The following is a 13286-nucleotide window of genomic DNA, read 5'->3' as shown; positions in this document are numbered from 1 at the left end:
CGCCGCTATCACCCTTCGAGGAGCGGAAATACTGCCGCAGTCTATCAACACATTGTCCAGTTTGGCCAACGTAAACACTGCCGCATTGCAGCGGAAACTGGTACACCACATTGGTAGCACAGGGCACGTACTGGTACCCGTGCTTAGTAATACAGGCGACCTTGCGCGGGCCATCCGCCACACGCCTACATAGTTGGAATGACTTGCAGGGGGCTGAGAACACGAGTCGGCTGCCCTGTCTAGCCGCCACCTTCTTCAGGTTGTGTGCCATTTTGCGCACATAGGGCACGACTTCTAGGGGTCTCTGTTGAGGGGTGTCGCCTGCTCCTGCCCACGCGCCTTGTGCCGCAGCTTCCACAAAAGCGACTTACCCACTTCCTGAAGAAGGGCCGAAAGCATGCCTGTTTCAACTTATTTACTTGGGTCTGAAAATTTTCAGCTGTCTCGTGCTGGCATGGTTTCAAAAGGGCTGACCTCAAACAGGTGATAGCTACGCCTCTCTTAATTAGTTTCGAGTGTGAAGATGAGAACGGTAAAATGGCCTTCTTAGAACGCGGCATATAGGCCCAGCACACATGATTAAGCATCTCAAACGAAATTCGTAAGTCTAAGAACTGAATATTCTGTTCTTGCTGCTGTTCGAGGATAAAATTTAAGGATGTGGAACAATGTTTAAAACATCAAGTATTTCCCCAGCGACACTGCAGCGACTCGCTTTGCCGCCAACGTTTATCAGGACTAAGAAATCGTCTACATATCTAAACATTATTTTAACACCATGGTTGGTGGCGTCAAGCTGAGCTTCAAGCTGGCGGTCAAACCTAGCCAGGTAGATTTCGCACAGGATAAACGCTACACACGAACCTATGCAGATGCCCCGTTTCTGGGTGTACAGGTTCCCTTCAAATTTTACAAGAGTTATGCATAGGTAGAACGAAGTTCCAAAAAACCTTCTCTGGAAACGCCACAGTCGTTTTGAAAAGAGACTACACCAGACAAGTCAATTAGTTCGCTGACCGCGCGAAAAAGTTCATCATGCGGAACAGAGTAGAAGAGCTCTTCCATGTCTATCGAAAAGCTGAAATTCGCACCTAAGTCACTTTGTAGAAGCACCGCTGTCACATCTGCTGAGCACTTGACTTTGTACGGGTCTTCGGGCGCGAGACTTGAGATGCTTCGTGAGGTATCTGCTGAGGATGGGCCAGCTGCCTTTTTCTGTGACTATTGTTCGTAGAGGGCGCAAGTCCCTATGCGTCTTAGCGGAAAAGAACATAGTCAAGCCATCCGCTTGTCTGTGCAGGGTTTGAAGATCCATCTCCTTGAGCAGGTTCGAAGTAGCAAGTTTCTGACGCGAAATGTAGCTGCGCGCGCACTCTTTCGATGCAGGGTGAGCAGGGCCGGGATTTTGAAATTTTCTATGCCTATTGCTTTTCGCGCTTCGTGTGTGGCATAAACTCTATGGTGTGTGGTAAGAGTGGCGCTTCGATCGCGTTATCAAAGGGTTTTTGTTATCAACGTAATCAGTCGGCCTTGAGAGACGGACAACAAGTGTGGCGTAGAAATCAGAGGGAGGAATAGCTGCGAAGCCGCGAAACCTGCTGTTAGTGCTCCTTCCGTGCTGGTGCTCCTTCCGATGCGCTGTCTATTCGGGTTTGCGACAGGCAAAGCAATTGCTTTCAATCAGCTTTATGATGTGGGTGGGAGCGTAGTAACGTGGTATTTTTGATGTTTCCTGGGTTACATTACCAGTCCGCAAAAATTAGTGCGCAAGTAAGGCGTCGCTGAAAACACCACATTTAGATGTCATTTGGGGGTGCCTACAAATGCCTCAATGACATTTGGTAATTAGGAAAGTACTTCTCGAGATAAACAATTAATCACAATTACCTTATTAAATCTCAGTAACGCAAAAATTTCTGGCGGCTGCTCCATCGTATTGGAAAGAATATGCACTAGAGTTTCTTCGAGCAACGGAATTGCTATTTTGGGGTGCTTGCCCTTTTTTTGGTGCAATCTTGGTGAATATTTGGGACACGTACCCGGCGGTACAAATAATTCAATAACTGAAATGAGGCCAGGCCGGATTCACTTGACATCAGAATCAATAGCAGTCATGCGCAGCAGTGCTCCTACTCGAACCTACAAAAAGAAAGAAAAGTAAAAAAGAGCTAGGCTGCAGTTTCTCCGGAAAGGCGAATTGCAGTAATAATGATAGCGAAGTATAAGACAATTACACGAAGGAAGATTACACCACCGCGAGATGCCTGAGGGGACTCGGGCTGCGAAATTGAACTGTCGCCTCTTACAATGACGTCTTGTAGATATTTGAGTGAACAATTCTTCGAGGTCACACGAAGTTTCTTCAAATGCAACTGTTATTAACGATTTTATATATATATATATATATATATATATATATTGTGTGGATAGATAGGATAAGATAGTTCAAGTGGCTGAGGAGTTCTATAGAGATTTATACAGTACCAGTAACACCCACGACGATAATGTGAGAGAGAATAGTCTAGAGGAACTTGAAATCCCACAAGTAACGCCGGAAGAAGTAAAGAACGCCTTGGGAGCTATGCGAAGGGGGAAGGCAGCTGGGGAGGATCAGGTAACAGCAGATTTGTTGAAGGATGGTGGGAACATTGTCCTAGAAAGACTGGCCACCCTATATACACAATGCCTCATGACCTCGAACGTACCGGAATCTTGGAAGAACGCTAACATAATTCTAATCCATAAAAAAGGGGACGCCAAAGACTTGAAAAATTATAGACCGATCAGCTTATACTGTCCGTTGCCTACAAAGTATTTACTAAGGGAATCGCAAATAGAATCAGGAACACCTTAGACTTCTGTCAACCAAAGGACCAGGCAGGATTCCGTAAAGGCTACTCAACAATATACCATACTCACACTATCAATCAGGTGATAGAGAAATGTGCAGAATATAACCAACCCTTATATATAGCCTTCATTGATTACGAAAAAGCGTGTGATTCAGTCGAAACCTCAGCAGTCATGGAGGCATTACGGAATCAGGGTGTAGATGAGCCATATGTAAAAATACTGGAAGATATCTATAGCCACAGCCACCGTAGTTCTCCATAAAGAAAGCAACACAATTCCAATAAAAAAAGGCGTCAGACAGGGAGATACGATCTCTCCAATGCTATTCACAGCATGTTTACAGGAGGTATTCAGAGACCTGGAGTGGGAAGAATTGGGGACAAAAGTTGATGGAGAATACCTTAGCAACTTGAGATTCGCTCATGATATTGCCTTGTTTAGTAACTCAGGAGACCAATTGCAATGCATATGCTCACTGACCTGGAGAGGCAAAGCAGAAGGGTGGGTCTGAAAATAAATCTGCAGAAAACTAAAGTAATGTTTAACAGTCTCGGAAGAGAACAGCAGTTTACGATAGGTATAGCGAGGCACTGGAAGTGGTAAGGGAATACATCTACTTAGGGCAGGTAGTGACCACGGATCCGGATCATGAGACTGAAATAACCAGAAGAATAAGAATGGGTTGGGGGGCGTTTGGCAGGCATTCTCAAATCATGATCAGCTATTGCCACTGTCCCTCAAGAGAAAAGTGTATAACAGCTGTGTCTTACCAGTACTCACGCACGGGGCAGAAACCTGGAGGCTTACGAAAACGGTTCTGCTGAAATTGAGGACGACGCAACGAGCTATGGAAAGAAGAATGCTGGGTGTAACTTTAAGGGATAAGAAAAGAGCAGATTGGGTGAGGGAACAAACGCGGGTAAATGAATTAGTTGAAATCAAGAAAAAGAAATGGGCATGGGCCGGACATGCAATGAGGAGGGAAGATAACCGATGGTCATTAAGGGTTACGGACTGGATTCCAAGGGAAGGGAAGCGTAGCAGGGGGCGGCAGAAAGTTAGGTGGGCGGATGAGATTAAGAAGTTTGCAGGGACAACATGACCACAATTAGTACATGACCGGGGTAGTTGGAGAAGTATAGGAGAGGCCTTTGCCCTGCAGTGGGCGTAACCAGGCTGATGATAATGATGATGATATATTGTGTGTGTGTGTGCGCGTGTGTGTGTGAAAACGGAAAAATGAAAACTGCGTGTATGGATGCTGAGTTACTAGCGGATCCAGAGGGAATAATTGGGGCATAAAGGGTGCTGGTTTATTTCTTATTGGTAAAGATGAATTACATTGTGTTCTAAAAGAGTCAAAGACTTAACTTAGCAAGTTTTAAGAACTGTAATGAGCCACAGCAGCTCAAATACAAAGGAACAGTTTGAAAATCCGTGACGTCACTGTGACTTACTGGCGTTGCGTTTATGGCGCGAAATTCAAGAAATTGAAGTTTTACTTTCATTTTCCTTTCTAATAATCAATCCATGACCGTAAGATTTCTGTAAAAATAAAGCTTTCGGAAAATAATTCATCAGTCGAAACTGATTTAGCGTTTGCCTTTAGTGTCCGTTAACGTACTCCGTGCTCTACGTTGAACTTTGGTTACAGTGTGTACGTTACGGTCATACGTTACAGTTATACACGGACGCGCGTTAAGTTTAATCTGTTCCGTCCGTGATCCGGCTTGTGGCGTTAGTAGACCGTGTGTCGAAAGGGCGCTCATTATCCGCTATGCTCGTCCCGACAGGTGTTCGCCCTACGGCTGGCCTCGAACAAGTCCAACGCCATCAACTTCGAGGGCTTCAAGAATGTGCGCCTCGTCGAGCACACCCAATGCCGCTGCGAGTGCAAGGTACGTGCAACAACCGCTCGATAAGGACCGGTTCTTGCGAGGAGGGAGGCTGCCCGACGGCGAGTACACCGCCAAAATTAGCCCGCTTTATCGAAAGCGCCCGCGAGTTCGATATACAACACAGCGCGTCATTCCACACAAAGGGCCAATGACATTTGATGCGTTTAAAGTGACATACATATGCTTTACCGAGATAGACGCCGATTGGCTACACGTTATAATAGGCGGCCGTTCTGACGTCATGCGACTGGCACAGACGGACCTACACGCGTCACGCTGGCCGATGAAAATGCTTTTTTTTTTCCATTTAGTTTCTGTCTTCGAAGGCGGTATTGGCCCTGCTCTTGCACACCTTGGTATACGCGGCCGCGAAGCTCGAAATCGGCGCTCGACGAACGCCATGGAGGAAGGAAAGGGATGTTCAGGGGTATGTTCGAATAGTAAAATATTCCAATCGAATCTAACACAAATATTTGAGAAAACAGCGACCTTGGAATATCGATTCAAGTGTTGGATGTCTTCTCGTTTCCAAACAAAATGAAATACAAAACTTGCATGCAGTTCATTTGGTAAAAAGAAAAAAAGAATGCTTACATAATTATGCGATACACGCACGAAGTTGAATTTATCAACTCAAAGCAAAGGCAAGAGCTTGACTTAATATTTCTATGGAAACCTTCAAGGTGAAGGGAAATAATTAATAAAGGGATAATGAGACATCCACCCAATCGTAGGAATTGCTACAAAGGAAACCCATACGGGTTCCTTGAAAGAAAAGCCTTACAGTTGGAGAGAAGTAATTAACAAAGGGAAAATGAGACATCCGCCCAATCATAGCAATTGCTACAAAGAAAACACATACGGATTCCTTGAGAGAAAAGCCTCGCAGTTGAAGAGAAATAATAAAGGGAAAATGAGACATCACCCAATCAGAGAAATTGCTTCGATTGGGTGGATGTCTCACTTTCCCTTTATTAATTAGTTCTCTCCACCTTGCGGGTTTCTGCAGAAGTATTATGGCAAACTCTTGCCTTTGCTTCGAGTTGTTGATAAATTTGACTTTGCCCTTCCAACTGCTAGCCGCCTGGTTAGCTGAGATGGTAGAGCGGCTGCCCCAGAAAGGCGTTGGTCCTGGGTTCCAGTCCCGGACCAGGACAAATTTTTCTTCAACTGTGAGGCTTTTCTTTCGAGGAATCCATATGAGTTTCCTTTGTAGCAATTGCTACAATTGGGTGGATATTTCATCTTCCTTTTATTAATTAACATTTGTGTGCAGCTTCACCAGCCATGGAAATGTAGGCATATTGATCTCGTATGTGCAGACTGATTGCTCTGATTTATTAAAAAATTGTTTCTTTCTGCACAAGTGATAGCACTAAGAGCATGGCTATATAAACTTGTAGAGTGGATACTCTGATGTGTCGCGTAGTGTCGGGTGCATGCCTTGTTAGTGGTGTTGTGACGCTATAGCTTATGTAGAACCCGGCTCCATCTGGCAGTTTGGCAGAGGCTTCGGCTTGAAGAAATCAAAAGTTCGGAAGTTGGGAAAATGCAAACCAACAGGTTCACTGGCACTTACACAAAACTGATTTACATTGTTGAATAGGTGAAACAGAAAATGGTCAAAAGTTCAGCAATGAGCATCTGGATAAGCCTTGTTTCCATGGCCCAGAGAAGCTTTTCTTCTCTCTGCAAGGTCATTATAACACCACTGTTCAAACCCTCATCCCAGCCAATTACACAAAGGTCACAACCCACCAGGACGACAGCCAATCAAGAAGCATAAACAACACTTTCCCAGACGGAATATCAGATCGGTGACACCACAAAGTTCCAGCGGGCGCAAAGGTGGAAAGAGGGTCAAGCCATGGGAATGGGAGAGATCTTTTGCTCCCAACTGGTCTTCTCCGCTGCCTCTCAGTATATGCCAGGCACCGTTTCGTGGCGACTTTCTTCCGGGAACATCCACAGCCCTTCACATCATCTCTGCCTCCCCCGGAGCGGCAACTCTTTTTTCCCCTTGTGGCGCTTCTTCCCCGACGAGGGGAACTCGTTACCTTATTAGCAGCACCCAGCATCGTGTGGGAACTGTCCTCCAACTATTTTCCCAGCGTGGTTCTCGAATTCCACTCTTGGACGTGACAAAACAGCATGTCTACTGCAGTCATAACAGTGGTGACATCTCATATGTTCTACGTAGTGTGCTTACCAGTGAGCAAAAGTACACGGACCAGGGATTTGGCCAATAAAGTTGATCTTCTCCTCTGTCTGAGAATGTAACTTGATTCTGGGAACTGTGGTCGAAACTTGGCACTGAGAACTTGCCAGTGCACTCATCAATTTCACTTTATGCATGTTAATTACGAAGAAATTCAGCTTTTTTTTTTTCAGCCACCATGTAGCTTGTATGGGTTTGCTCATGTAATTGCCTTTCCCCTTTCCTCTGTCTCTCTCTCTCATGGGTGTACATGGATCAACAACAGCAGCATCCTCGTGTTTGACTCTCTCATACTACATGAAGGCTGCAGTCATGATGGGAGTAAAAAATTACTCCCTTAAAACTTTGAACTTCCTTTAAATGTAAAATTACAGAAAAACAGTAAACAGATTATTTCGGCAAAATGACAGAAAAACAAGCTAACAGAAAACAGAAGAGAACAGAAAAGATATGCTAGAAATGTTGGCATACTTTTTACTGTTCTTTTTTTTTACAATTTCTTTTTAACAGTGCTGCAAGGAGTTTGGTCTATTGGGTGTTTCCAGGAATTTCATTCGACATAATCATACACTTCGCTGCGTTAGTCTTGCTGCAGCTTCTCAATGTTCAGAGATTGTTTTGCATTATTGATAATTCGATTAAACCGCTTTCAATAGAATCGAGTTTTACTATACTGCCCTTTAAGAAGCCGCGCTCGAGAGAGGCCATTAAAAAAAAAGTAAAACAAAGTCATCTCCGCGACATTATAGCACCAGCAAATGTTCAGTGAGAAAGAAAAAAAGAGGAATAAAATAATTTGTGCGCTGTGATTGCCTTGTGCGCCGACTGAGCAGCCCAATGAAGTATGTGCAGCTGCTACGAGTCACGTGTTTGTTGCTTCAAACACTTGTCATTCACACTGGGCGCCCGTCCGTTGTTAAGCATGCAAACCAAGTCCTCGAGATAATCACAAGTCATTCCTGCCTGTGAAGGTGGATGACCAGCGCAGCTGTGTAGCACAGGGCAAAGAGGTGACAAAGAATTTTGAACAAAGGTACGAACACATTTATTGCCTTGATCAGTGGTCAGCATGACGAAAGGTACACACACACACACATTTTTATACATCCATGTTCATTTGTGTTATACATTCGCGTTCTCATTTCACAGTATATTGAGGCAAAAAATTTGAGACCAAAATCACCGCACCGTCTGGCAGTGGGCCAGTGCCATCAGTGCCTTTGCTGAGGGAGGGGCAGTGTGGGAAGCTGGCCAACGAGGCAGCTGTGGTAGAAGACGATGACGAACGCGTGAGCAGTGGCACGAGCCATTGCTGATATGGATAGTTTTTTGTGCACACAGATTTGCTGACGGACACTAAAATGCATGGAACCTTAGCCATAAACAGCATCACTGTAGTAAAATTCCGGAGTTTTACATGGCAAAACCATGATTTGACTATGAGGCAAGCTGTAGCAAGGAACTCCGGATTGATTTTGACCACTTAGGGGCCTTTAGCATGCAGCCAATGCATAGTATGTGGCATTTTTTTTGCGTTTCATCCCTGTCTAAATGTGGCCGCCATGGCTGAGATTTGATCCCACGCCCTCGGGCTTAGTAGCGCAGCACCAGAGTCACTATATGCCACCACGGCGGGGGCCAAGCCATTCGAAACAACACAGCAAGATGTGAGGCGCGAGTTTCCACCCGCCTCATTTTGCCCGCTATATCTATCGATGACAGTCGATCAGAGTTGCCGTAATTGAGGTGGCTGGAATAACCAAACCCACAAATACACTGTTGGCTTCAATTAAATTGACATCAGGCTCATGCCACCAGCCTTTAAAGGCAAACTGCAACAAAATTTCACTTTGGCTAAATTTGTTATAAATTAAATTTATAAATTAAAATTTGTTATAAATTGTTATAAATTATAATTAATTTGTTATAATTGTTATAATTAAGTAGTACATACCACTTAAGGCAAGCATGGTAAAGCCGCAGGGCTGCTCACTGCATGGTTTTCTTGTCAGTAACCATTAAACAGTTAGCCCTTATAGGCAGACAACATGTGCACCTGGTGGTTGTCGCTATGATGCAAGTCCCAGCATGCCACCTCCCAGCGAGTAGTAAAGGCGGCGGTCTTTTTAAGTTACTGCATCAAAAACGGCAATTTTTGCAAGTTCTTTGTGACGCTACTGCTCGTATTTCACACGTCAAATTTTGGACTGAGGTTCCTCCAACAATATCTAACTAGGCTTCTTACACGGTCCAAAATTTTGTTGCAGTTGGGCTTCAAGACTGTTCGAAAATACCAAGCAGTGCCAACACACGTTTCAACTAGGAATTTCATTTAAAGGGCCCCTGAAATGGTTTGGACAAATTTTGTAGATGCATAGGGTACAACTTAAGTAGAACATTCGCACCACAATTTAAGTGAAGAGTTACATAATAATGGAGCTACAAGCGATTACAAGTTACCCTCCTCCCTAGCCATGCTTTTCCTCCTCAACTCGTTCACCAAGAGATCGGGGCTAAGCTCCGCCTTCACTGGTTCTGCGTCATGATGCGACGTCACATCGTCCACTTCCGTTTGTTTTGGAGCTTGCCCCGCCCGCGTGAAACCTCTCCGCCAGTTGCTTGGCCGTCGACCCCAAGCGAGAGCTATCGAAGCAGAGTGCGTTGCGAGCATTCCGTCTTGGCGCTGAACGTGTCTGGTATTCTGGTAATCACACATTAGCTGAACATTTCGACGGAACGGTGGAGGCATAAACTCAAGCTGATGAAGGAATTTTAGCATAAATGTATGTGAGCTGCCTGATCGGTCTCCACGGTCCAGCCACCCGTTGGCGTAGAGCTTAACCAGCCAAAGAAAGAGCTAATATTGCTCTAACCAAGTGTAAAAGATTTTAAACATTTACAAAACAACGTGTTAATGATTACACTCCTGCAAAAAATTTACACCAGCAGCAAAGAATATATTTTGTTACTGCTACTGTGTGGTTGAGCTCGATGCCACCAGGTCGCTGCACCATGCAGACCATTCACATTTGCGCTTCTGTTCATCCCCTGAAACGACACGCAAGGGGACACGGCCAGGCCCTGTCCCCTTACGCTTGCATTTACCCTAATACCGGACTCGCTAAACGCTATTGCATTAGTAACCTTCCGGTGTAAAGTGACGGCCGAAATTGCGCAGATCCTGGCGCCGATCGGATAGCGGCAGTCCGATGCGCTGTAGCCAGTCCGCTTGTCTACTGGCTTGCAGAGGGACACAATGTCGCAGCCTGACATATTGCCAGTCGCTACGTTTGCAGTCCACAACGCAACAAAGTCGAATCATAGCACTCGCGGAAAGACAGACCGACACTGACGGCAAAGCTCTTGTCAAAGACGGAGCACGTGGTAACACAAACAGACGATACTTCTTGTGTGCCGGAAGTGCTTAAGTGTTCTTGTGCAAAAATTTTTCTTGTGGGTTCTCTTTATGTTACTTTTCTTTTATAAAAACAAGTTAACTAACATTCCAAATATTACAAACATCATTTGTTTACCATAAAGTTGGAAAAATTATCCATCATGCGCCCTGGTCAGCCAATAGGATAGCTTGCCCCACTGATGTCATATGGGTGATTTCCGTCATATGGGTAGGGGCGGCTTGAAATTTCTAGCAGTGTGCTGCGATCCGCAGCGATGTGCATGTTTAAAACCTTATAATAAATTACACGCTTTACGCCGAGCACTTAGATGTGTCGATTAATGATCAGAAGGATCTACTCTAACGACTCGGTACGTTTGTAGAAAATTGTCAAAATCGTTTCAGGGTCCCTTTAAGGTTACCTTTCGGATAATATGCTTTTGTCCAACACATTTGTATTTCTAAAAGCAACGCCTACAATTTTGACTTAAGGTAGAACTAATTGGGTGTGTCTTTCCGTGACTTCATTATGCACTAATCTCCGCAAGTGCCTCCAGTGCTCTTCAGTAGTACGGTGAGCCAGCTGCGTCCATGCCTATGCAATTATTAGTGCTCTGAATGATTTGTCTTGGAGAGAGAGAGAGAAACAACTTTACTGGCCCATAATGAAATGGAGTGCGTTAAGCGTCTGATGGAGTAGCTGCCTCTTCACGGGCGCCATATGCTTCCAGGGCCGCCTGGCCCCTGTGGATCAGTCGGAGCTGGTCTTGCAGGGCGGGGCTGGATAGCATGATCTCCCATCGCTGTCTGGGACGGTGTTTGAAGTTTCGGCAAGAAATCGCAATGCTTTGTAATGTATATATACCCTGATATGTATAACACATATGTGATATGCGGGGTGTTTTATTTTATTGTAAACTGAATTTTTGAGAAATCATTTGTGGCATGTAGCCCAATTTCACTTCTTGAGCTAGATTACTTTCAGAGGCAGACAATATTTGCAAAAAAAATCAAAATGAATATTTGATTAAACAACAAGGTTTCGTTAATCAACTTTAAGGCTAATTATTTTACAGCACATATTGCAATTTACAAATTGAAGGCGGCAACTTCTAAAGTCATATTTACTAAGGACGAATCCTGAGGAGGACACCAGGTTAGAGCTATGCGTTTGCAACAGTTTGCAACAAATGCATTGTTGTCCCAGTAAATATTGAGCTTTAATGCATAAAAGGGCATTTTGTTAATATGCAAATGGAACAACAGTTCATTTTTACCTTAAGTTTGACTGCGCCTATCTAAAAACTGATGCTAGTTTCACAGTTCGTTCTAAGTGGATATGCTTTGTGAAATCACTGGCTTCAATTGTGTGCTAAAGTAACTAGTTAAAAAAGTGATTAGTGAAAGTGTGTTAGCTGACCAATTATTCATATTGATCTTCTGTGCAAGTAATGCTGTTTTTTTTAGTAAACTAGCTCAATACGTAGATTTGTGCTATAAGCCAAAGGCGATATTCAAAAATTCTGATATTAAATAAAAAACCCGATGTACTCGGTGTTTCTGCAGACTGCCAAAAAGTTTTCAAAGATCCCCTGTGGCAGATAGCACAATTCTAGTCGTTGAGTGGGGGACTCAAACAGGCTGGCATCATTTGCATGAGAAATCAAAATGCATAATTGACTTGATTCATTTTTTTGCTTAATTTCCTTACAAGTTGTAGCAGGGGATTTCATAATGCGGATTCACTTGGAACGAATTGTCAGGATGACACTAGTTTTGAGGCATTTTTCAAAACTTCTGAAGAAATATGTTGGATGTCCAGTTACTTTTGTTGGATGTCCAGTTACTTTTGTTGGATGGGCAGCTAAGGCCAGTGGGGCTCTCGACTAGGGCTTCCCCTTGAGAATAGCTTATTTTTATAATTGGATAGTTTCCTCGTTCTCTATGTATAAAATGGCATTTTGTTAAAAAAGTAAGAGGAACAACAGTGCATTGTTACCCTATGTTTGATTCCACATCTCTTGCAAATGGAGTCGCCCACAAATTCTTTCCAAGTGGATATGCCCTGCTGTCTCAGCTACAATTAGTAAATTGCAATATCTGCCATAAGTTTATATATATATATATATATATATATAATATGTATGTATGTATGTATACATACATACATACATACATACATACTATCAATCAAAGCCTCAGTTCTTGATGGCTGGATCAACAGGTGCGGCCCCACCACTGTGGGCGGGGCCAGATGTACAGGGAGGACCGGTGCCAATGCGTGTGCACCAATGCGTGGATGGCGAGCCAGTGCAGCAGTGACGGAGTGCATGTCTGGGACGTGAGGCGCTGCGCCTGCGTATGCCGGCACGCCGACACCGAGTGTTCCACGGGCATGCGCTTCGAACATGCGCTCTGCAGGTGGACTTTTTGCTTACTCAAATATACTGGGTGTTCCTTTTCATGTGGAACACACACACACACAAAAAAAAGAAAGGACATCTTGTGTATCTAGGCACCTGTAGTTTTTGGAGATAGGCTACGTGGCCATTAGCAGCAAGCAACAATTCCCCAATAATTTTGCTTATTGCCAAAAAGGGCTAATTAACTTTTTCAATCAGTAAATTTAGGGCCCATGTACTGCAAAATTGAAGTCAAGGAGCAGTCCATAACAGAAATCCTAAGACTGGCACCACTTTTGAATGGTGTAACCTTAAAATGCATTATGAAATACATTGGCATTCCAGTTAACAGTTTACCAAAATCATGCCTTTAACAGTTTGAGACGATATTAAGTGGTACACCAAGGTATTTTTTTAGCAGATATTGGGGATTGATATCTTGAAAGTGGTGCTAGTCTTCAGTTTTCTGCTAAGGCGACTTGGCTACTCCTTGGCTGCAATTTTGTCATTGCAATGTG

At 44.0% G+C, this 13286-nt stretch overlaps 1 protein-coding gene across 1 annotated transcript in view; it reads left to right on the top strand.

Annotated features, from left to right (window-relative positions):
• LOC142578697 (uncharacterized) overlaps nucleotides 1-13286 on the top strand; it is a 58936-nt gene that overhangs the window by 43756 nt on the left and 1894 nt on the right. The window contains exons 6-7 of the mRNA XM_075688187.1: nucleotides 4647-4751; nucleotides 12591-12787. Coding sequence (XP_075544302.1) covers nucleotides 4647-4751; nucleotides 12591-12787 — 302 coding nt within the window. The remainder of the gene's footprint in view (nucleotides 1-4646; nucleotides 4752-12590; nucleotides 12788-13286) is intronic.

The sequence above is a fragment of the Dermacentor variabilis genome, chromosome 4, assembly GCF_050947875.1.
Source record: "Dermacentor variabilis isolate Ectoservices chromosome 4, ASM5094787v1, whole genome shotgun sequence".
In the NCBI taxonomy this organism is placed as follows: Eukaryota; Metazoa; Arthropoda; class Arachnida; order Ixodida; family Ixodidae; genus Dermacentor; species Dermacentor variabilis.
This window is presented reverse-complemented; position numbering and strand designations above follow the sequence as displayed.